We start from the raw sequence: 24,382 nt of genomic DNA, 5'->3' as shown, positions 1-24,382 counted from the left end.
ACATTACACATGTACTGCACAGCCAGATAATACTTTGAAACTGATCTTGTTACCACATTACCTGCTCTCTCAGGCATCTGACTTCTATTTGGCTTCACCTGAATTCTTCTCTATTCACAAGGCGGCCACAATTGCCGCTTCTCCTGCCCACCATGTTTATTCTCTCCACTTTCTATTTGGAGGTCAGGGGAGCTTCCAGGTACTGCCACTTGCCTGTTTTCTCTCTGCTTTTGACCTCTGTCCGTTAAACTCTACTGTAATGCTGAACTTTAAACAAATTACTGTGATTATAAGTATTTACATGCTAATTATCAAATATGTGTTTAAAGTGCCTTACTGGTTTAGTTCTGAAGAAAAAAACATTCCCACTGTGTATCCGCTTTGCATGTATCACAGAAAGTGTTCTTAGTCTTAACTGGAGCTTCTAGTTGCTAATGGACAGTACATTACCACCGATCTGTATATATTGACTGTAGTAGTTCTCCAGAACCCAGCTGAGAGTGGACCATCACAGTAAGTGCTACACAAAATTTTGACATTGCCTGTCCCGAACACCTTACAGCCTGTGCAAACAAGGCAAACATAGCAAGTAAGATAAAGAAGTGAAAAATGGTAGTACAGAGACCATCATATCAAACGTGAATTTCACAGGGGTCGATTCATATTATCGGTGGAGATGCTGTTACGCCTAAGTCATCTCAGGAAAGGAAAGATTGCCCAGTGGCTCCGGCAAACCATGAAGATTAGCTTTCGTTCCTTGTTTTGAATCCCTGGACACACGGGGAAGCTGGGACATTTCTCATGGTGACGTCTGTCATTCATCCCCTGAGGAATGAGTCATAAAAGTTGAGATGACAATTCTTGTCTTGAAATACACCAGTGTGCTAAATAAAAAATACCCATCAGAGGAAAAATATATCATCTGCAGTAGGAGAAGTTTGGGGAAAATTACTTATTTACTGATGATGTCTCTTTCTCTCTCCCCCTCCCCCCTCCATTTTTTCTTTGTTTGTTTTTACAGCAGTTGTATGCTGCCCAACTTGCTGCAATGCAAGTGTCTCCGGGAGGCAAGATACCTGGCATACCCCAGGGTAACCTCGGTGCTGCTGTATCCCCTACCAGCATCCACACAGACAAGAGCACAAACAGCCCTCCACCCAAAAGCAAGGTACTGTACCAGGCCCTGCAGTGTTGCGTTTCTGACAGTGTGGGTACTTGCATGTGGGTTTTTTTCTGAAGGGTGTCTGTGCGCCTCTCGGTTGCAGACAGCTTTGTTCTCAGGATGGCTTCCTGAAATAGGAGGATATTCGTAGTGCCATTTTTCCAGTGGGAGGACCCCAGCACAGTAGTGCCAAACAACCATTCGTACACGATGGCAGTAACAGACACCACCTCAGCTGAGATCCTGTGGGTTCCCTTGCAGTGTCGTAGGTGTCCCGCTGCTGTTTCTTCCACCTGCAGTAACAGGTAGCAGGCTGAGGTGACCAGCTCCTATTCCAGCACACAACTGTCATTTCCTTTCAGAATGCTAAAGTGGAGTCAGGTTATCAGTGTGTCAGTGAGAGATGGCACGTGGTGGGGCACCTCATCGGTGGCCAGATCCTGTCCTGGGCTTCAGTGGGAGTTTGTGGAGGAACAAGTCTCCAAAGCAAGGTCTGTTGTGTCATAGAACAGGGCTGGAATCTGTCCATCAAGCGATGGGCTCTAATGAGTAGTAATCTTGGTCATAGCTGGGCAAGAGGTCAAGCTAGCAGCTTGGAGTAACATCTGTATAACACCGCCAGTGTGTGACGAGTTTTACCTAGAAAAAAGACACAGAATATGTCCAATGGAAGAAGATGAGCTCAGTGTATGCCAGAACTGAGCAAAAGTAACAGGTCAAAATTGAATGGCACATCTTAGGTGTTGCAAAACAACTAGGAAGAATTTAGCTAAGGAATGCAGGGAGAAAGCGGTCCCATTTAGGTGACAGCAAGAGCTTGATAAAAATGTGTCCTTTCTTTTTGTTAGTGTCCTCTAGCATGCTGTCCATGTCCTTTATCATGTCAGAAAAGATTCCTTGAATTGACAGTAGTGTCTTGGGTTTACCCTAACAGTAAACCAGCACAGATTAAAAATAACCAGACAAAGAAATAATACCATTGTCAGTTCAGTGAGATACATGTTCAAAGAACAAAATAGATGGTGTGGAACCAGTAGCTGTTGTGTTAATGAATCAAGCTCTGGGTCTACATTTTCTTCTATCCTCAGTGTAGACTTTCTGACTTCCTGAAGTTTATCCTTGGCTTGGCCTCTTCTTTTATATACTATAGAGCAAGGAATCACAAAGCCATGCAGTACTCAATGATAGTTTTGTGGGGTTTTTTTTCCAAAAAGTCCTGTCTATAGTTAATAAGAGATTTTTGTGCATTTTACAAGGGTTTTTTTGTGTGGTTAGCAGCTTGCGAGATCCTCTACACTTAAAATCCCAGTGTTGTTTTTGGATCTCTTGTGCATGAGCAGAATGTCTGGTGAGATCTAAGGGGACACATTATTTATGTTGTAGCAATTGTGGAATTAGAAGGCCTGCCATATCTACCAGTAACATCAAGCATAACCGTCTTACTGGCAGCTGTCAAGATCGGTTCTGTTCTCCCTTGTGTTTTATTGCTTTTTCATATTTGTAGGTGTTCCAGTGCCTTTGGCTTGCAGTTCTGTAGGACACAAACAAAACTTATTTGCAAATTGGGAAAAAAAAAAAAAAAAAGTGGGCCAAAAGGAAAGGAAGGGGGCTCCAAAAGGCTGTAAAATTGTGCAGCGTGAGCCCTGTGATGCATGCTGTTTTCAATCTGCTGTGTGCCAGTTGGAGGCTCAGAGAGAGAGCGAGAGAAAGAGAAGGGATAATGCTGAGAAATGATAGAGTGGCTGTGACCTCCAAGCTCAGCCTGGAAATCCAAGACATTGATTTCACTTAGCATTCCTGCTGAGAAATCCGGCGGAGTTCAGTTGTAATAAAAGAACAAGATTCTGTTCTAATGGTAATGGCGTATGACAGACATATCACTTTGTCTGTCCTCAGCACCAGAGAGAGGAGAATTGGAGAAAGGTCACCTGACCTGCCTGTGGTGTTGTGCGAATGCTATACTGAGCTTTGAACTCCAGCCTGGAAGCACAATTATTTATAATACTAAATGGTAAAGAAACCTTTATAGAGCCTACAGTAATTAGAATAAAGCTTACACAATAGTGCAGTGGCCTGGCTCAGAAAACACACTGGCAAATCCATCACAGTGGCAGAAAATGAAGCTTATGTGTTGAACTAAACACCTTCGTTTGTGTCTGTGTGGACCTTCCTTTGATTTTTCAAAGCTTGTTTGCGTTCAACAGCTCCAAAAGTTTATTGTGTTCGCTGATTTTTTTTTTTTTTTAATTTAATTTTTTTAGCTGTTGACAGGGAGTGTTTGTCTGAGCTTCACAGCCATTTTTTAATACTTTTTTTGAATCCCCAGCTGCAACTTGGTTCTTGAAGTTAGTTCGCGGTGGTCTTTCTCACTGTCACTGAACGTCACACCTCCACAGATGAACAGTTAATGCCTTAGACAAGCTTTCAATAGATGCTGTTTGCTGAATCTCTATTTTCAGCCCACAGTTTACACTGGCGCAGCTTTGGTAATACGCTCAAGTGTTTGGAGACAAGGAGACAGCCTTACCTGAGAGTGTGTCAAGCTACTGGCAAACATCTAGGTCACTTCTGAAAAGCTGTGTTTTTTTCCCTCTTGTATAGTGTTAAAGTTAGTGTGCTGCTCTTTGCAAGGATTCTTCAAAGTCGGCCTCAGCAGCAGATGGAACAACTGTTGGCTCTAGAAATGCTGAGAAGCATCAGAGGGAGTTTGCCAAGGATCATCCTTTAAATCTAGTAAGACTTGAACACATCCCTGAAACTCCTCTAAGACCTTGGCAACTCCCATTTTGGCAAACCTTTTATCAGTGGCCCTCACCAGTGTTTGAACATTGTGCTGGGCAGACTACCCTGGCATCTTCTGTTGTCTCCCTCGCCTTTCAACAGATGTGACCTGGAATAGTCAAATTCACTTCCTAGGTTTCTGTACTGTAACTTTTAGGAAGGCATGAAGTAGAGATGCCATTATGCTGTGCTGCACACATTCTGTCAAGTTTTGGTTAGGAAACTGAGCTGGTGTCGTACATTCTTCCAAGAAGAAATCTGTGCCAGAAAAATTGATTTAAGAAACAGAGCTAGTGGAGCCCATCCAAAAGAAAATGCGTGTGTCTTGCGGAAATGGATTTTAACACAGCTTCTTCTTGAGCAGTTTTAAAAACAGCCGGTATGCTAATCATACCATTCAAATTTACCAAGGCCTCCTCCACAACCCATTTGAAAGGCAACTATCTTTGAAGTTTGCCAAATTGTGCTGGATTTCCAAAGTCTGTCTTAAGCACATTTTGCCTTTGATCGTGTAAATGCTTGCATGCTGCTCTGTTGGGTGTTCAAGGTGGTTACACGCTCCCAAGTAAGTATGAGAGAAAAGGCACAGGTGCAGATAAGGACTAGGCAGAATAACCTACCAGTCCTTCTGGTGATTAACTTCAAGCCTCTTGCTTGTACAGGGCCATGCAGGAGGTAAAAAAAAGCAGTGTTACAGAGAATACGTTTATCTGAACAGTGACCTTTACCATGCTACCAGGATTCTCACCTGATAGCCACAGTCTTCACTGACTTCAGATGACGTGCGTTATACTCTTGAATAAGGACAGCAACATCACCCTCACTTGTAAACGGCCAGGGCCCTGTTCATTCCTGCCTTTGTTCCTTGCTTTTTATGTTGCACATATAAATATAGCATCTAGTGCCTGCGTGATGCAATATCCTAGCCCTTTCCATGTAACCTTTCAAGTACAGTAATTCTGGAGTGAATTTTCAATGTAGCTTGTAAATGCAGCTAAATGATTCCCTGTATTTAATGGAGCACAGTGCAATGTCTGTAGCATCTGCTGAAAAACAGGAGCAATTCAGTGTGAAATGTGACAGGAGAGAATTCCTGGGCACTTTTCTTTTAACCTTGTTATGACCTCAGCCCTAACCCTACTCACAGTTGTGTCTCCATCAATGGCAACAGTACACAGATTGTCCAAATCAATTTTTTTGTTCTTTTCAAATACTTCTGGCAATGATGTTACTATTTGCTCAGCAGTAGCACCTGGGAGTTGTGACAAGGCAAGGAAATGTGTTTCAGACAAGCCAGAAACAGCACTAAGCAGTTGGATATACACAATCAGATTCTCCTCAACTGCAATATCCAGACAAATAGCAGTGTGAATCCTTAACCAAAGATGGTACTTTATTTTCACATTATCTGATCCTCTGATTACCAAAGTAAACATTGGATTGAAATTTTTTCATGTCACCTATAGTCAGCTATAGAATCGCCTTTGAAAGACTTAGAGCTTACCTCTCTACCGCAGCACGGATTGACCTTATAATGGCCAGAGACTCTCCAGGGGAACTTCTTCAATTTTTGAGGAATATCTGATGATGATGCTACAGTTGCTGCCCCATGCACCAGCTCTGTCTTGCATGCTCTTTATAGTATACGAAGGACAGAAAGGGACCAACAGTGTGCTTGCTCCGTTCTCACCCAGGCCAAGTAAGCCTGGATACAAAACTACAACTGAGTCACTGTTGACTTTCTTACCAAGTACATCTGATACCAGGGACAAAACAAAGAATAAGAGTCTTTGGAAATGGGCATTTTAATTCAGACGCACCACAGGCTATGTTATTAGGAAAAATAAGTAAACTATTTACTATGGGGAGCTGGCTGGGGATTCTCCTGTCCCAGTCAAAACTGATGATGGGACTTCCCACTTCCAGTAGGAAAGCTTTCTTGACTCAGGATAAAAATATGATTTTAAAAAAAAAAAATCTGAAGGGAAGGAGAAAGGGAAAGGCCCTGAAATGGCCTGGTAATAAGAACACTCGTCTAGATGATATTTCTGATTCTACTTCAGGGAAATAGTTGACATGAACTTCATTTTTGGTGACTACTCTTAGGAGCTCTGTTAACTTGGGTATATTTGTCTCCCTTTCCCTCATTCCTCTCTTTTGTATCATAGTGCAGAACATGAAAATTTATCTTGGGGACATCGTGGGGAAAACATTAAGCTCCATTACGTACATAGCTGCATCAGCTTGCTTGCCACATCAAGCTATGACAGTTGCAGAAGTCTAGTTGATAAGTAGATGTACAGATTCCTTGTACCCTCAGAGCTGCTGGTTTTGAACACATTAAAGAAAAGTGTTTAATTTCAGCTCTACAGATGATAGATGCATTGCTCGTTAAATGCAGAAGGATATTGGTGTTTCCTCTTCATACCACTTCTTTTTATTTAGCGGTATCAAATATTTTTGGAAACGAGCTAATTGTTGTGCACAGCACTGTGAAGTACTTCAGCTGTAAAGGGGACAGCTGTGTGCTAAAGAAGACTGATCATGGCTGCATACAGGTGATCAAAGGGTGTGACTGCTTGTGTTAGAAGGGGCCAAATTCTTTTCCCTGCAGAGTAGAGAAGAGGAACCTGTCTGAAACTAACCCATTGCACATGTTAGGCCTCACATACTAATGGCAATTACTGTCCTTTTTATTGGTTGAAGAGCTCGGCAGCTACTGAATGCCTATCCAAGCAGCAGGAAATTAAAGCATCCTTATTTTCATTAAAGAGACTACTGAGGTATTTTAGAGTGGAGAACAAGAGTTCTCATTAAAGTGATGTAAGACACACGATCCCTGCGAGAACATTGAGGCTATGTTTACAGAAGGTTTATCCGCAAGATTTGCAAGGCTCTTTTATTTTTGAGAATTTCTGGGCTGGACACAATTCTTCATATGCCACTGATTAAAAAAAAAATCCTTGTAAATTAATCTATTAAGCTTTTCGGCACCGGAATAACAGTTAGAAGTAGAATATTATAAATCAGTAAATTCAAAACATTTTTCAGTACTTGCACTTCACGGTCCCCTTGTCAGTGCATCAAACAGGTTAGAGCTGTAAGATAATTAAGGAAAAGTTTATAGTATGGATGCAGTGATGTACAGGGAGCTGTAAACTGAGACCTCATCTGCCTTATTTCTGCTATGCTACTTGGTGCTATGCTGCTTCTTTAGTGTCCCTGTCCATTCTTAATGGAGACCTTGTAGCTAATTACCTCTTTACGTGGAAGCCTTTTCCCTTTGCTGCCCATGCTTTAAATTTCAAATATCAAAATGTGGAGTTGGTGGCAGAATCTCTGAAACTATTTTCCTCTTCCTTGCTCTTCTTCCTATACATGACATCCAAGCACATAAACAATGACTTTTAAAACCATTTGCTGGAGCACAGTGAAGTGGCGTATATTAATAGAACTTCTTAAGATGCTTTTCTAAAATAGAGAAAGTGTTCTGAACAATAAAAACAATGTTAATAGCAGTATCAAAAAAGCAGCAGTAGTAGGGACTTGCACAGCATTCTGCCTGCCTCCCACCCCTCCCTACTTTCCTAAAAATAAATTAGATACATGGGGGGGCTCCCAGGATGTTTTTTCAGATTAACTCTCCACAGCTCGGTTCCCTGATATGTCTCTCTGGCAGGAGCCTGTCTCTCAAGCAGAGTTGCCAGCCAGTCAGCCCTTGTCAGGCTCAGTTGGCACTTTTTATAATGAAAACTCAGAATAAAACATAACAAAAAGAAAAAGGGGGAAAAAACCTCCTCTGAAATCTGTGATCACGAAATAAAAGCTAGATACACAGATTAAGCAAGATTTCTGAAAGAGAGGTCTGTCGAAATCAGACAGAGAACAACAGAAATGTAAAGCAAAGTGGTAATGACAAACATGCAGTGTGTGCTTCTTACTAGTTCTATACTGTTCCTTGCTGCTAGTGCCTTCCTTATCTGGTATGAATAGATAAAATACCCACTTTTTCCTGCGAAGTTGGTGGGATGGGCAGCAGGTAGTAGTTTGCATTCTTTTTGGTTAAATGATCCACAGCATTGGCTTCATACTGAAGACCAAGGCGTTACACCAGGTGCTACTACTTTCAGGAGGCAGGTACTAAAGCCAGGTTCAGTTACAGAATCCCTCAGTGTTAGAAGTGCTGGGACCTGACATTTTGTTTCTGCTCTGCATCTTACTCTGTTACTTAGAAATACCTAAGCATCGACTTCTGCAGAAACTTTTTGACAGAACTGCCCATCTAGTGTCACTTGGAACAAAGAACTTGAATGAGAAAGCAGCATTTTGCAAGAAGAGACTGGAAGAGTCCCAAACAAGAAGACAGTGTCACTAAGTCAAGGTTTTTTAATGCCACTAAGATAGCTGTGGAGCTGATGTTGCCAGTTGGCCACGCAGTCCTAAGAATAGCAGTAAAAGGGCTTTAGGAGAGCGTGGAATCTGGAGCTGCATAATTAAACAGAGAAAAATTGGATTTTTCTGGTTGCAGTGGTTTTTGTTGATCCTCCTCACATTTGGGTGGGCTTGTTCTGTAGGGAGAGTTGGAAAATATTTAGGAGAGGGTCTTTCTGCTGAGGAAGGGGAACCAACCATGAGGAGAAATACGTGAAGTTCAGCTTGGGACATAGTGTTCTTCACTGGGGGCTGCCAAGTATCACAGGACTGCAAAGGTGAAGGACCAATATTAGCGCCAAGTTAAATATAGATAACAAACCAGCCAGTTATGCTAGTATGAAATTAATTTCTAGGTTCCTTCATAATACAAAATTCCTATAAAGTAAAGGTCATCCCTTATTCCAGAGATTTATTTTTCAGACTCCAAGCTGTTTAGACTCTCTAAATCAAGGAATGTGTTTATTCCAGGAGCACAGGCTTGTGCAAAGTAATAGTACTGTAGCGAGGCACCTATTTCATGGATTAGGAGACAGCTTGAAATGGAGCGGAGGACTCTCATTCTACCAGATCCTTCTAGAAGGGAGCCAGGTACTTCACTTCAGGAATTAAATCTTTGCTTTTGCAGCTTCAGTTTAGGTGTTTGGGTATTTTGTGGCATGTGTTAATAATCAAAAGTAAAGTGCAAAGGCTGCATTGGCAGGGCTGTCTACTGGACAGCAACGTAGTTATGTTTTACCAAATTTAGAACTTCTTTTCAACACAGAAAGTAAATTTCTGAGGTGATTGAATCAAATTCTAATGTGATCAGTCTAGCAGCTTCCAGAAACTGCTTGCTTTGTCTGCAGAAGGGTGGTTTGCTTCCATGTTATGTGCTAGATTTGAAATTAGCTCCTCTTGACACATTCAGGCAGAATGCAATTCAAACTAAGCATCAAAGAAATATATTTTGCAGTAAGTATTCCTGTACCCACAGCTGAACGATTATCATTTAACAAGGGAGCTCTACAAATTTTTTAATCTGAAACACTTTAATCTGTAATCCCTGGTAGCTGTGGATAGCTGAAGAGAAGCAACATTTAGCAGCAGAATGGAGAAGAAATCTATTTTATTTTCAAATTCAGAGAGACAGATTCTTATAGGTTAGTATTAACTCTGGAGTTACATGAAGCACTTGCAAATTTTTCGCTGAAGTTTCTCAGAACGACGCATTTGTTGTACAGAATGCAGTTTGAATTGTTTAGTGTAAAATGAACTGGTGCAAAAAAGGGTTTCAGAGAAATTACGTGGAAGTCATCACTTCAGAGTACACACATTTTTCAAAGCAGTATGGCTACATCTTGTGATTTTATAATGGATAGCTTCCTTAAAGTCCCAGCTCCTGGAGTCACATGAATATGTGAGAATCTCATTTAAACAAAAAGCTTCAGGCTGTCATGGCTGAAACTTAAAGATTGGTATAAATGTATCTCAAAGGCTTAGAAAGCAGCTAACAAAATGAATCTACGAGTTACTATTTTAATCAAGTGGGATTAATTTTCAGTCTCAAATCATAGAAGACTTCATGTTGGCAATTCTGCTAAGGCATAAATATTTCTCAGCAGAGTTAGAATTTTTACTATAGTATCTCCCAGTAAAAGCGCTTCAGTAGTATCCAGAGAGAACATTCAAGAGCATCCAAAGAACATCAGAGGCAGGCAAGCTGATGCAACAAACTTCTTTGATGTAATTTGACAGGATTTAATATATGAAAACAGTTTAAAATTTTGATCTTGATCATGTGCCTTTATCCACTAATGCTGCCAGACTATTAATTCAAATGTGTACTTTTAGTACTAATGAATGTGTTTAGTTTCTGTTTGTTTCATTTCAGTTGCTATGTTTTTCCCTGATGCTTTTAAAGGAAAGATAAGCTAATGCCATGACTGGTATCTCTGGGAGAAAAAAGTATTATTAAGAAAAAAGTCTTTGATAAAAGATGGCTCAGTATCTTTGACACGTGGAGTGCACGGAGGGGAAGACCTTGTCTCTCTAATGGGAACGCTGGAGAGAAGGCTTTTCAATTTCCAATCATGATGTTACAGAAAGAATATAACTTTGAGTATTTCATAAGTTATTAGTGTTTCTTAAACTTTTTTGAGTGGCTGTGCCAGCACCTGCTAGTAGTTTTAAAATAAGGGGCCATTTCAAAGAGCTATGTGTGTATGGAGATGTAGCACATGGGTTCGTACAGGGTTTCAGCTGACATGCCAGGCAGTGACATGTCACGTCATGAATCAGCCACATCGTGTTACGTGATTTCAAGCTAACAGAACACAACAGGAGTTACATAGTGACAAACACAACCCAACATGACATATCCATGGGAAAATCGGCAAAAAAGCTTCTTAAAGTTGAGTTTCAGGGGTACATTTATTCATCTCCAAAATGCTCCAGAGAAAACTATGAAGCAGTGTACTGAAAAAGGGAGTAATGTAGTGACAGAATTACTAAAGCAGCTTTAATTCAGTGTACAATTAGGAAGAAAGCGTACGTATATAACAGTTCTGGAGAGTATTTTTGTTGTGTTGGGTTCTTGTGAATTTCTTTCTTTCCAAAGGTAGCTCTCTCAGGGCTGCAATCATTCCAGGCCAATGATTATTTTTATCTTTAGCCATGCTAAGAGCTCTATAGACTTCAGGTTACAGCTGTAAGTTAATATATTTTGAATTTAGCTGTTGGTTGCCCCAGTAAATCTTGAGTCCTTCTAGTCTAAACTCTGTTGTTTTTTCTGCTTTGCTTGCAGATCAGAATGACCCCCTTTTGTGCCTACTTCCAATTTTCTTCATCTTCTCTGAAATTATCTTCTTTCCCTTTCTGGGTACTCCGATCCTAGTTTGTGATGTCCACTGCAAATAGAGTCTGCAATTAAAACTCTGGGGTGAATTCATTCATCTCTGTTTGCTTGTTATTCATCATAAATGTGTGGATAGCCTGTGCTTTCAGTGTTCTCTATACAAGGCACAGACCTCATTTGGGGTCAGGGAAATTCAACACATACATTTGGCTGAGAAATGCATATCAAGTAGCATTTCGTTCATGATATCAGAAGTTAAAATGGTGTCATATGACTGTTTGCCCACTACATTTCATGTCTGGATTTACAGTTCTTAATTTCACAGCCTTTGAAATACCAATTTCTCTACACAAAACAAGTCCTCCCAGTGAACTGCAGCTTGTAGGCAGAATGATGTGGTGGTGTAACACCTGGGAGATTCACTACTGTACCAAACAACTGATGTTTATTGGGGCTAGTGGGCGAGGAAGACAACAGTCACATCATTTTGGCTAGCCTAGGCGAGAAAATAGCACAGATAGGCAGAGGCCAGCAGAGCAGAACACAGTAGATACTTTCTCTTCTGCTTTCATTTTAAAATGAGCAAGATGCTCCAGGAGTGCCAGAAGTGGTGAAGCCTAGTTTCATTTGTGACATCTCACAATATTTGGACTCTCGCTGGAAATGTAGAATACCTCTCTCTGGGGGATCCCCTGGTGTCTGTTAAAGTGTGGGTAGGCACTGGAGGCTTCTCCTTAGGGGAGAGGCTTAGAGCGTTCCCCTCCCCTACCCCACTGTTCCTCTACACAAACAGTGGGGGACCTTTGAGAACTTCATCAAACATGATGGAGATTGGCCAGTGTGCTCAAAATGTCTACAGAGATGAAGATTGACAAACATGCATACATGCACACAGACCTCATGTACACACTCACACACATGCACACACACAAGTTTTGAGGGTAAAAATAATCTCGTATTTGGACAGCTCTCAGGGGTTTTACCGGCATCTTGAATTTCAAATGGATGCAGTATGTCTTGCTGTTGCTTTTCCTGCACTGTTGTTCTTCACCCCCAAATGATGACAGTTCAGTGCTGGGTGGAAGGATTCCCATGATAGTATCATTTGGGATTCACTTCGTAAATTGCTCTGGCTCAAACAGAGCAAAATAATGCTATATAAATACATGTTATTACTGGTGAAGCGATAAAATTATCTTATGCTTACCAAGTATTCTAGTGTCTTGTCTTGATCATAATTAACTGGTGACATACACGTTGAGTCAGTGCTCTAGGATTTGTGCCCAGAATAAGTCACAAAAACATAGCAGCTTTAGTATGGGAGAAAAGGATGAAGGGGGCTTTTTTCTCCTCCCTTTTTTTCTTATGGATAAGATATAAAAACTGCCCAGAGCTGGCCCTGTTCAGAAATAGCGAATCAGCCTCTTGGACTTTTTTTTAAGATGTCAACTTCCCTCTCGTATACTTCTGTGAAGACAAAGAATGTCTTAACATCTGTATTGAAGTCATCATTAAAATAAAAGGAGATCTGTAGACATCAGCTATAAATCATCAAGAAATAGCTTGTGGGTAACCTTTGACACAATTGAACCTACTTGAAATGAGCTAGGGCTGGATTCATTGCCTTTAGTGAAGCCAGTAGGTGGACTAAAGGTCTCCTCTCTCTCTCCCTCTCTCTTTCCATCTCTTACAATGTTAGCTTCTGGGAGGTGAATGTGCTCTGGCTGAGTGATGGAAATGCATTTGGATGTGTTCTTAAATAGACATTTGTTTTATGTCTGAAAAGAATAGGCCAATCTTAACAGTGTGATGCTGGGGCTATTTGAAAGGTATTTTTTAAGGCAGTTGTCTTCTTTCAGCTTTACAAAAACTATTTTAACCAATTGTTTAGGCTTGAGGAACAGCATGGAATATCTATTGTGTATGGATGCGTGTATGTTCTACAGAATTAACGGGAAAATGGTAGATAAAAATCTGCCTAATTTTACATAATAGATTTTTGGCATTCTTGTGATCTGACTTCAAATTCATGCTGAGTTTCTACAGTATAACAGAAATACCAGTTTGCAGTTGTTAATTTTAATTTCTAAGATGCTAGGTTTTAAAAGGAGCTGAAAGTGTTCAGCATCTCATGGGCACAAACTATGAGTCTTACTAATGAATCCAGCAATTAGTGGTTCATTGTGCCTGCTAGCAATTTGGCCCCAATACCGGTCCTGATGGTGATTTCATTTTTGCTGGTGTGAATCAGGAATAGGAGCTGAAGCCTATTCACCAAGGGAGGCTGAATACTTCTTCAACACTGTTCTGCCTGTAATCTGCATTCAGTACTGACAGCAGCAAATAAAAAAGAAACTACAATATATTTCAATTTTTATTATTATGGTTGATTAATATGTTCATTAGGATAATTATATAATATCAATAGTACTTATTAAACTTAAAGGGTTGTAAATGGTGGTGTCCCCATGCAGTTAGATAAATGTATACATGATGTATGCCCAGTTTGCATAGAAGAAACCCTTTTCATAGGTGAAAGGATGTATTTTCTCCAATTTTCTAAGTAGAGAATTGAGACAAAAGAGGTGGTCCTTCACTTTCTGTAGCCATTTGCACTTGTGCAAAACACTAAAATTTATATTTGGTAATTTTTATCGTAACTTCGCAAAGAGTCAGTGACCGTGTGCAGAAGATTAGATAATGAGTGACTCATTTAAGTTCACAGAGAAAGTTTGTTGGAAAGTCAGGAACTGAACCTGAGTATCTTCGGCATGACCTAAGGAATCAGCAATAAAAAAAGGCATGACTGTGGCACAGGAAAAGCAATGACCCTTTCCAACAGGTATACTTTTGAGTAGTTAACCCCATGTATGTGATTACAGATGGGGTATAAATATTAAACAAATTCTTCTATGAGTGCAGTACTCAATGATGGAGCATGTGTTTGCTTTGAACATTCCCTGCAGTACGTTAGACTCCCTCCAGTTTCTGGAACTGCTGATTAGATTTCATCTTACTGCTAAAGGGAGGTGAAATGAAAAAATATCCAGCAAGACAGGGTTGTAAAATCATTTTGATTTTAGTGATCTGGAATGTTGTTAATAGCATGCAAGCATTAAAGACGGATGAGTTTTGTGTTGATAGTTTCCCCTTGAAAAGCTTTTAGTTGGAAAAACAAATTGTCAAGCAGGTCATATCTACAGTTACAAAACACATTTTGACAATTTTCTTACAGTTGTATATATCTATAAATAAAAACAGTGCATGTTATCTTTGCACTACTTACTTGTAGTGCTGCATACATTGCTGCCTCTTAGTGAAAAATCTACCTGGACTACATAGAGATATCCAAAGTCAGAGAAAGCACAGGTGGTTTTTGAAAAGGAATTTCTTAGCCCACTGCCAGTTGTCCAAGCTGTTTGAAATCTCTTTTCTTTCAAGCTCTTTTGACTTGTTTCTTCTAAAGTTTTCAACAGCTGGGGTTTTTTGGTTTTGTTCTTTTTTCCCCTGAATCTTAGAATCCGTGCAGCATCTTTGCTTCTCCTGCCTGACCACAGCAGGAGGAGGGGTCTGTTGCTAATTTGTTTTGATACGGTACACTTTGGTCTGTATTCTTTTTGAAATTAATTCCTTTTGCAGGTGTGGGGTTAGAGGTGGTGGTGTGCTCCCAGCGAAGGTGTCATCCACCACAGAGAGGAGGTGGGAGGCTTTGATCAGTGTGGCTTCTGTTTTCCTGTTGTTCATTTAAAATGTACCAGTTTGTAATGCTGTTTGGCTTTGCAGGTCCTTGTTTTATTTCCTTCCAAGTCCTTCTCCGTCCTTTCAGGTTTTGTTGTTTTCATTGCTGTTCATTCTGCTTAACATTTACTGGGGATTATTCATTGGAAGGTGGTGACCCCAAGTTCAATTAAGGCAGCAAACAAAATCCAGTCTAATGTCTATTTCCATTTTTTAAACAGCCTTGTTATGGGTGGGAGTGTGCATTATTAAGGACACAACACCACACGTTTGGACTTCTGGGTTTTATTGGGACAGAATTATATAGCAAGGATTAAAAAAAAAAAAAAAAATCTAACCAAGACCCAAGCTACAAGGCATCATGCTTCAGGGCATGGGCCACTCCAGTTTCTACCCAGCACAAGTTCAGGAATACATGCCACAGATCAAACTGTCTGACAGCTATGTACTTTTTCTGGCAACTTCTTTTGAAGCAGCTGGACATTTTAGGAGCTTCAGTGCAGTATCAAAAAGAAGCCAAAACATTGGTCTGAGTAAGAGTGGCAATTGCTCTGCTCTTCCTTATGACTCAGCTGTTTACTCACTGTGTGAGATTAGGCAAATCATTTAGCCACTTTGTGCCTTATTCTTCCCATTTGTAAAATAAGGCAAAAGCTGTCAGAGTCATCATGATTTTTAATTAATATTCCTGTGGTACACTGGAGAAGTGATTTTTTTTCCCTCTTGCACTTTACTACTTGCCATGTATTTCAGTGGGGGCAGTTTGGAAGAAGCATTCTTTCTAGGAAGAATCCTTCCCCTCCTGTCCCCCAAAATTTTGTGATCCTTTCTAATGATTTTTATGTCATGTAAAGTGATTTGCATGGTTAAAAGCATGAAAAATGAGTTGTTGTCTTCTCCTGAAGTTCTGCAGTATCCGCGTCAATCCCTGCTGACCTGTGCCTAAGTCACTCTTCCTGCTTAGCAGCTGGCTTGAGCCTTCTTAGAGAAGCGCTTTGTTAATAGCATTATAGCAAATAAATAGATACAGCAGTGATGTGAGAAATACAGCTGAACAATAATTATTAGAAGCAAAAAGCTAACAACAGGACCCAACTTTGGCATGAAGTATGGACTAGCAGAATCCCAAGTGGCTAGTCTCTCTGCACTGGCTCATGATTTATCTTTACTCAACATGGACCCTTCTCATTTCAGGCCAAACCTGGCAGGATTTGCTCAGAACAAGCTTCGCTGAAGTTTTTCTTGTAAATGAGGCTACTGAGTTAAATTTTCGCTCACTCAGAGATGCAGAATGAGAAGGAGCTTTTGCATTATGAGGTGCAAGCAAATGCTAAAAGCTCTTTGCTCCTGCGATTTTGTTCCATGCTGTACTGCACATCCACACACTGGGTCCTAAGCAGTGTGTTGAGCAACTCTCACTTCTGCTTGTTTCAATCTAACAGCAGAGCAAATGCCCAAACAGCAGAATAATGGCAATAGGAGTGAGTCAGTTACTTTTGTATGGATGAAAATGAATGTTTGAAGTTTGGATCTGCGTTGGGATAAGCATCCATAAGTCGTCAGGTTTCCCTAGAGGCTGTGTGACTGAAAACTCATGATCAAGCAAAAATAGCCTAGAAATCTCATACCAGCCGCTTTCCTCAAACGCGTTGTGCTATTTGTCTGTGGAGATTACCAGGAGACATCACAAGGATGGTGGGCGTTTTGGCAGTCCAAAGCCAGCCAGAAGCTACAAGTATGGTTTGGAGGATGCTCCTCTGAGGATTTGAGAAACTAAATGAATGAATTTGGGGTAAACACATACCAGTCTGCTCATTTTGCTAAGCTGCATGCCCTGGTGTATTCTGTTGGCCAAACAGCCTGCCTTGTGCTCCAGGAGACCCCAAAGGGCTAGGTCCCAGTGCAGCACTTGTCTTTCCTGAAGACTTTTAAAGAGTTGCTCTTAGGGTTCTGTGTGCAGAGGGCTGACCAGTTGCTACATAAAATTAAGGCCTTTGCCCCAGGTCATCGTTGGATGTAGACTTTGAAGAGGAGTTATGTAGCTCTCTCCACAGACGCTGCTTTTAGGCTGCCCTGCAGCTGAAACAGCCCACACTCTTCCATGTCCAAGCTAGCTGGAGGACTGAAATGATCCTAGACTTGTTTGGCATTTGGTCCTGTTACTTCAGCGTCTGTATTCTGTGGCTCATAGAACAGAGCAATACTACAGAGTAAGCGCTGTGCATCGGATAAAAAGGTTGTGGGGAGGAGGGGAAGGCATCCAGCTCCTAGGGCCTTCCATGTTTATAGGCAGGTCATTTTGCGTGCTCCTCTTTTGTTCTGCCTATATCTGTCTGTGAATCCTGTGTGCAACTTCAGGAAACAACAGTAATACAGAGGGAAAACCACCCAGCAGCTCTCTTATTTTACTGTGACAACATGTGGACTAGACAAAATCAAAGCTTGGGGTTTCCAGGGCAGCAAATTAGTCTTTGTAACTGCAGACTTCTTTCCTGGCAGCTAGGCTTCCTGTGAAGAAAAATGAAAGGGGAAGATGTTAGGGATCTTTCTGAGAGGACAAAGTCCCCAGAGAATATCCTCACCGAGAGCCCCTAGTGTTGTAAAAAAGGACCAGGGAAAAATCCTGTCTGTCCCTGGTACTATAGAACAGATTAAGTTGGTGTGTTCCTGCACCACTTTTCCCCATGAACGGGAATGGAAACTGTGCAAGAATACTCTCAGTGTATAAATCAGCATTTGGGAGTAATTTATTCCTTGAGTAATCCCGTAAAGGAAGCCGATGAGAGAACAAAAAGAATATTTGTCACAAATATAAAGCAGCTCAGTTCCCCCCTTTGTTTTGAGTCCCATGAATAGGAGTATTTGGGCAATATCAGTAAAGTCTGGAAGTCCTGACTTTGGTTGGGTAACATGTGCTGATTCCAGAAAGTGTCTACTTTCTGAGAGGAACACATTCAGGGAAAAATACTCAGCATAGCAACACCATAAAAAAAATCTGCTCTGGGTATAGATAGAAATCCAGGCTGAGATGTTTCTGCAGCTATCACAGAAGGAAAAGTCTGTGCACTTTGCAGGATCAGAAGGAAAGAAGGCAGTTCGTCCTACTATTTGCCCCCTGCCTTGTCTTTGGTACCTTTTCTTTTCCTTTCTAGCTAGAGTCTAGTTGTACTTTCTGCTTTTGGTGCTAAAACTCATGGGCAAGAGTCGGATAAACTGACTTCTCTGAACCTGAAGAATAATTCTGTTGTGTTTATTATGATATCATAACCAAGATGCCTGTTTTTATGTCTCCATCTCTTTTTCTATGTAGTTAGAGAAATTTCCACCTTTGCAGGAAGGGACACATTATTCTTAATCAAAACTTGAGAATGTGGCAGGAGGAGGTACAGCTGCAGATGAGCATTATCTAATTCACCCATCCTGTCATGTGAACATCCCTGCTTAATTTAATACAATTATTTCATCAGTGAGGATAATATCAGCAGCATGATTCATTTATACAACATGTTTCACAACTGCCTTTACCTCTCGGCTTCTTATTATCACTACTGATAATTTCACCATGAGTGGCTTCAGAGGAAGGGGAGGGGATGTGAAGGAAGCTGCCAGTGTCTTTGTGCGAGTGCGTGGACAACTGTAGTCTTCAGGGACAGTCATGCCGAAAGATTTTCGTTGCGTATGTGCTGTTGCACCTTGGTTTCTGATACACTTTGGTTAGACATTTCTGGATGAGCACAAGACTGAATGGATAAGCCACTGACTGGCTGCATTGTTCAGTGGGCAACAATAGCCCACTGTCCTCTGCCCCAGACGTGCCAGTAAGTGCTCCATATTTTGCATTTCTGTTGAAATGACAATCTCCACAAAACAGAACCAGGGCGGGGGAATGAGGCTTTGTTTCTAGTGAGGTGGCCGAGGCATTCTTTTAGAAACCCCCTCTCTGGCTTCTTATTTCTAACTGATTTGGCTGTAATTTGTACTGTCAAGGTCATTTAAATAGGCAGCAAGATGTGGCGAATGTGTTCCCAGAGGTCATGAAAAGCCTCTTTAGTAGAGCATGCTAGGCTGTGCTTATGCCAGGTCATTTAAGCACATTTGTATTGCCAGTCAGATGATACCCAGAGTAGTTCATGATTTTGTAATAAACCGTGCAACCTGGACCTTCAGTGTGTGCCACAGTGGGATACAGCACTTGGATTTAAATGACAGTACAATAATTCAGTAACTGTATTTTAATAGTATACTAATCTTTAAAATATGTGAAAAGAAGTGAGATTATGAAATCCAAATGAATTGTCTGGGTTCTTCCCCACAACTGCCCTTTTTGTCTTTCTCTGTGACTGGTTCATTCATCTGAGCTCTCAGTCTTTTATTCAGCTCTTGGTGTTGAAATAGTGCCATTTTTAATAAACGGTTTAGAGAGATTCTCAAAATCAGATTTTATTCCCTTCTTTTTCTGTATTCATTCTCCATAAAGATAAATTAACCTTTTATCATAGGAGGAAGTAAATAGAGACAGCATGATTGAAAGATTAGAAAAGACACCATTTCAGCCAACTATTTGCAACATAGGTGACTGCAAGTCAGAATTCCTGGGTCTGTCTGAAACTCTGCCACTACGTTACTGTATGACTGTGACCAAATCCTTTCCTTTTTCCTCTCTTTTTTCCTCCCATATTAATAAGCACTTTGTGTTTACCTAGCATTTTACCTTTTCAAAGGACCATACAAACCTTATAAAAGCAGCGTGATGTACACTCAACTTAGCAGCACTTATATTTAGAGATTTCCAGTGTCTGATGCTTAAATATAAAAGCTCAAAGTTACACAAATCCAGCTTGAGTAAAGCTAAAAAGTACAGCTCTTGAATATTTTGTTTACCCCCAAATTCTGGTGTAGATGAAGGGTTTTTCTTTCTTCCCTCATATGTCTAGAGATCAGCTGGGAAAAAAATCTAGAGCAAATCAAGGATTTAAAGTTCCCCGAGCTCCAAAGTTTTGGTTAATGACAGTCTTCCAATCCTGGGAAGGAAACCACCAGCTCTTCCTAAAATGGCGACTCTTCTGACACTGCTGTGATACAGGGGATGGGAATCTCTTTACCAGTGCTTTGCTTTTGCTGCGGGTACTTCATTTTATTAGCCCTCCGTCGTGTGTTTTCGCTTATGCTTTATTCTCTACATTTATTCTTTTTGTGTGTGTTTTGTTTTGTGAGACAAATGCACTACTTTAAAGGAAACATTTCATAACCTTTAATCATGATCATATTTTACTTTTCATCACATCTATGTTTATATTATTACAAGCCTTTTGGGTCTTAACGTCCTCTGGTCTAAGCATTAATCATTTTGGCTGATATATAAAGAAATGTTTGACTTTGTTTAACTTTTTAAAAATACTGGCTTGAAAAAAAAACCCTTATCAATGGCATCTTAGAGTAACTGCATGTCAAAAAAAGGCAAGGACCAATCAATACTGAGCTTTCTCTAATAAAAACTAAGTGCAGGGAGTAGCTCTAGATTCTGTGATCCCACTGTACAAAATCGAATCTCCTGGCTCTTGAAAGTTTCCATCTACCTGGAGTGAACATGCTACATCTGGGGTTTTTTCTCTTTATTACTCTTATTTGCCCTAGCTTTCATGCTGCGCTTACACACAGCCTTGATATAGCTGAGAGTGAAGCCTGCTAATCTATAATGTGGCGGAATGTTAGCTGGGAGATTTTATAGTTAAAAGTACAGGTAGGCCAACACCTAATTCTTGTCATGGTTACGCAGCCACAGATCAATAATGAAGACTGTACCATTCTTGATTTAAACTGGAAGAGCAGAGAATTTTGAATTTATGTCCCCAGATGGGAGAAAGAGTAAAATGGCTCACTGAGTATAGGAGTGAAGATCCTAACAGTCATCTTCACACTTAACACAATTGTATATTATTACCTGTTTCCCAGATATTTAGACTCCCATGGAATAAATCAGTGTAGTTCCACTGTGGTAAGGGAAATTACTTAAATTATTATCAACTCATGATCCTACATAGGATTTCTAAACTCTCTGACTGAATTTTTAATGTATTTGACTTCCAGCGAGGATTTGAGAATGCTCTTTGAAATAACAGAAGTAAAAATGTTATGAAGACCAGACAGTGAAGTAATACGATTTTGTAAATACACATAATAGCTGAAAATTGTTTACTTATCCTCCTTTATGAGAACCAAGCTTCTGTGACCTCCGATTAATTTACCATTAGCCTGAATACACAATGAAAGTGAATGAAGGGGCAATTTGGAATGACATTTATCAGCTCTGGAACTGTCGACTTCTGTTATTTCCACAAGGCCTTATACTTTTTGGCTCCAGAGAAGGCTGTGCTGACTTGAATGAAGAAGATCATTCTTACTACCAAGAATAGTTACAGCACAGACAGCTTCATTGCTGGATGCCTATGATGGAAAAAACCACCTCCCCCATTTCTAACTTGCATTAAATGAGACGAAAACCACTGTCCTATAGTGGATGTGCACAAGACCTTGCCTTCACACCAGGCTAAAAAAAAAGGAACAGAAGAACTGAGGAAAGGGAGAAGGAGTGAGGGAAGGGAAGGAAAGAAACTTTATAGGGACAGGGTAGCCAAGGGATTGAGTCAAAAGGATGAGACTGAAAAGAGTCGTTCAACACGAGGATGCAGGTTGGAATCCAAGCTGACTTTGCAGCGAGGGAGAGCCATTGACATCAAGGACTGGTTGCTGCTCCGTGTAAACCAAAGTGCTGCTCTCGGTCAGATTCCCAGTGGCCAGAGAGCACACTGCAGCTTTTACTGCCATATCTGAAACTAATCGGCCCCTTTTGCTGAGACTTAGAACAGAGGTCAAGAATTCAATCTACATGGAAACTAACCCCCCTTGGATTGAACCGAAACAAGTCTGTGGGCAGGTTGGCTTTGCTTCTGATACTGTCTTCCAAATAAGTGACTTTGCTCTTCAGGGATCCTTGTCTGGCACAGGGTTGCTGTGTTTGGTTGGTTCGTTGGCTAGTTTGTATTTACACTTTTATGCAACTATCTCAGTACTGATTTTACAACATTATAGTTGCACTGTTGTGGGATTACTTTTTATTTTAAATTGAAATCAGTGGAACAGCAGAGCAAGTCTCCTTCCATTTGGCTAGTAGGTTAATCTATTTTATTCTAATACAGATGGATTTGTATTTCTGTAAAGTAATGGATACCTTCTTAAAATGTCAAATGCTGGTTGAACTGGGTGACATTTTTAACCCCGAGGCTTAAGTCTCCTAGAAGATCAACAGAACTCTGCCTTCTAGGTGCCTAAGTCACTTCTGAGAATACAGAATATAGGCTTCTAAGGCAATTTTGTGCATTGATTTTTTTCCCCATTATTTTATGCACAAGTTGCACCTAGGACAGCTTAAATACCACTTTAAGGATGACAGCTTTGTTCATGATGTCCCTGATATGTTTATCTGCTAAGCTTTAATTTATTTTTAACTATGGCTATTACAAAAGTGTAGGAATAATCAAATATAACAAAAGTGCTTTGCTCAGAGCTTGCTTCTTTAAGGTAATGGAAAAGTTCTACGACAGTGCGTTGTAGAATTGTCCTGTGTTTGGAGACATACATCTACATCATACTTCCACAAGCGACAGGCAACTATAAAATTCCTTCTTTACTGCAGCACACCACCCTCTGTGGAAAAGAATCAGTATTATATGATAGTAGTTAAAGATACCTTAGTGGTAACAGTAAAACACTCAAACATTATGAGTCTAATTCCAGTCAGCTTTGCATTGCTGTAAGTCAGGAATAATTCTATAAAACTGAATGTACTTACAACTTAGGGAGATCAGAACCAGCTTCTTCAGTGCCTAGAGCCAAAACCCAGTTGTGTGATGTAACGCTTCCTGTAGCTAAAGGACGGCTGTCCTAAGTCACAGTGTCAGAGGAGAGCTAAGTTAATATGTGATGGTTGGATCTAATACCATATCCATTAGTTGTGGTTATTTAAAAGTCAGTTAAAATCACTTCTAAAATATCTGACTTGTTGAAAAGCTTTTTCTCCTGTCCCTGGGGTTTTTTTTTTCCCTTATTGTATTTTATTTTGGTCAAAAAAAAAATACATGACTTAGAATTTTAATGTGTTTTATAGCACTGTCTGTTACTCTGTGTAATCAAGCCAGGTTTAGGAATAATTCCAGTTACCCTGCAAAAAATGTCACCCAATTTTTCTATTTTTGCATAATAATAATTATTGAAATGTTGGAAGTTCAGTTCTGCAGAAGATTAAGAACTCTAGGCGCTTACGCAGAATTACCCAGGTTATTGTTTCAAATTTTGTGGGAAGAAAGGGCTCTCTTGTTGTGGTGGAAGAGAAGTACTTATTTCCTATGATATTTTTGTGCTTGGAATTCTAAGCTTGGGAAGTTCAGAGGAAAGCACACAAGTTAAAGAAAAAAGAAGAAAAACAAAAGATCAACAAAAAAACCCAACTGAAAACCCACTCACTCAAACACGTTTGCCTAATTTGGGTGGTGGGTTGAATTTTAAGTGAAAATGCTCTTCAGTTATTTAATTTATCTATACCAAGTTTAAAATAACAAAAAAACATAACTGTGAAATTGCTCTTCATTTTTATCATAAAAGCATATATCTTGTTGATGTGAGTAATTTCTTCAGAGACAATTCTTACATACAAACTGCAAATGGAGGATGTTCTCTGATCATGTCATGCTAATTTTCCAGTTTATCAGTCATTTCAGTTCCAAACTGGAATGACAAGATGATATCACATTTGATCTTAATATATATCGTACAACTTTTCCGGTTTAGAAGTTCATATGAGCTGAAGACAACTGTCTTTGCTTGGAGGGTGTTGTGCCAACAGCAGTTTTTTAATAACATTCTTTTCTCTTCTGCTCATCGTAGGATGAAGTGGCCCAGCCTCTGAACCTTTCAGCCAAACCCAAGACATCTGATGGCAAGTCTCCCACATCACCCACCTCTCCTCATATGCCAACTCTGAGAATAAATAGTGGGGCCAGTTCACTAAAGTCCTCTGTGCCAGCAACTTTAGCTAGTCCTTCGGCCAGAGCTAACACAATAGGTAAGCTCAGTTTCATTTGTCCCTCCTCATAACAATTAATAGGTGTTAATGGGAAGTGGGCATTTATCAGCCAGTGCCAGACAGCGGTCTATGAGCTGTCGCAGGTTGACCATAATACTACATTTGTTGATGTCAGTGAAGAAACTCCCACAGACTTACTGTTCATGAAGAGCATCTTAACTTTTACAGACTCAGAAAACAAGGACCTGTGTTACTTCAGATACTGCTTTATCAATAAAAGTTAATAAATGCTCTTTATTTAATGGCATACATTGAAGACAGCAACCTGTCTAATGGCAGGCATTAAAGACCCACG

At 40.3% G+C, this 24,382-nt stretch overlaps 1 protein-coding gene across 4 annotated transcripts in view; it reads left to right on the top strand.

Annotated features, from left to right (window-relative positions):
- SOX5 (SRY (sex determining region Y)-box 5) overlaps positions 1-24,382 on the top strand; it is a 291,777-nt gene that overhangs the window by 235,120 nt on the left and 32,275 nt on the right. For all 4 annotated transcript variants that reach the window (XM_010566092.1, XM_010566093.1, XM_010566095.1 and 1 more), the window contains 2 exons: positions 1,022-1,168; positions 23,889-24,066. In XM_010566092.1, the coding sequence (XP_010564394.1) occupies positions 1,022-1,168; positions 23,889-24,066 (325 nt within the window). The remainder of the gene's footprint in view (positions 1-1,021; positions 1,169-23,888; positions 24,067-24,382) is intronic.

The sequence above is a fragment of the Haliaeetus leucocephalus genome, unplaced genomic scaffold (genome assembly GCF_000737465.1).
Source record: "Haliaeetus leucocephalus isolate CR32 unplaced genomic scaffold, Haliaeetus_leucocephalus-4.0 Scaffold206, whole genome shotgun sequence".
NCBI lineage: Eukaryota > Metazoa > Chordata > Aves > Accipitriformes > Accipitridae > Haliaeetus > Haliaeetus leucocephalus.
This window is presented reverse-complemented; position numbering and strand designations above follow the sequence as displayed.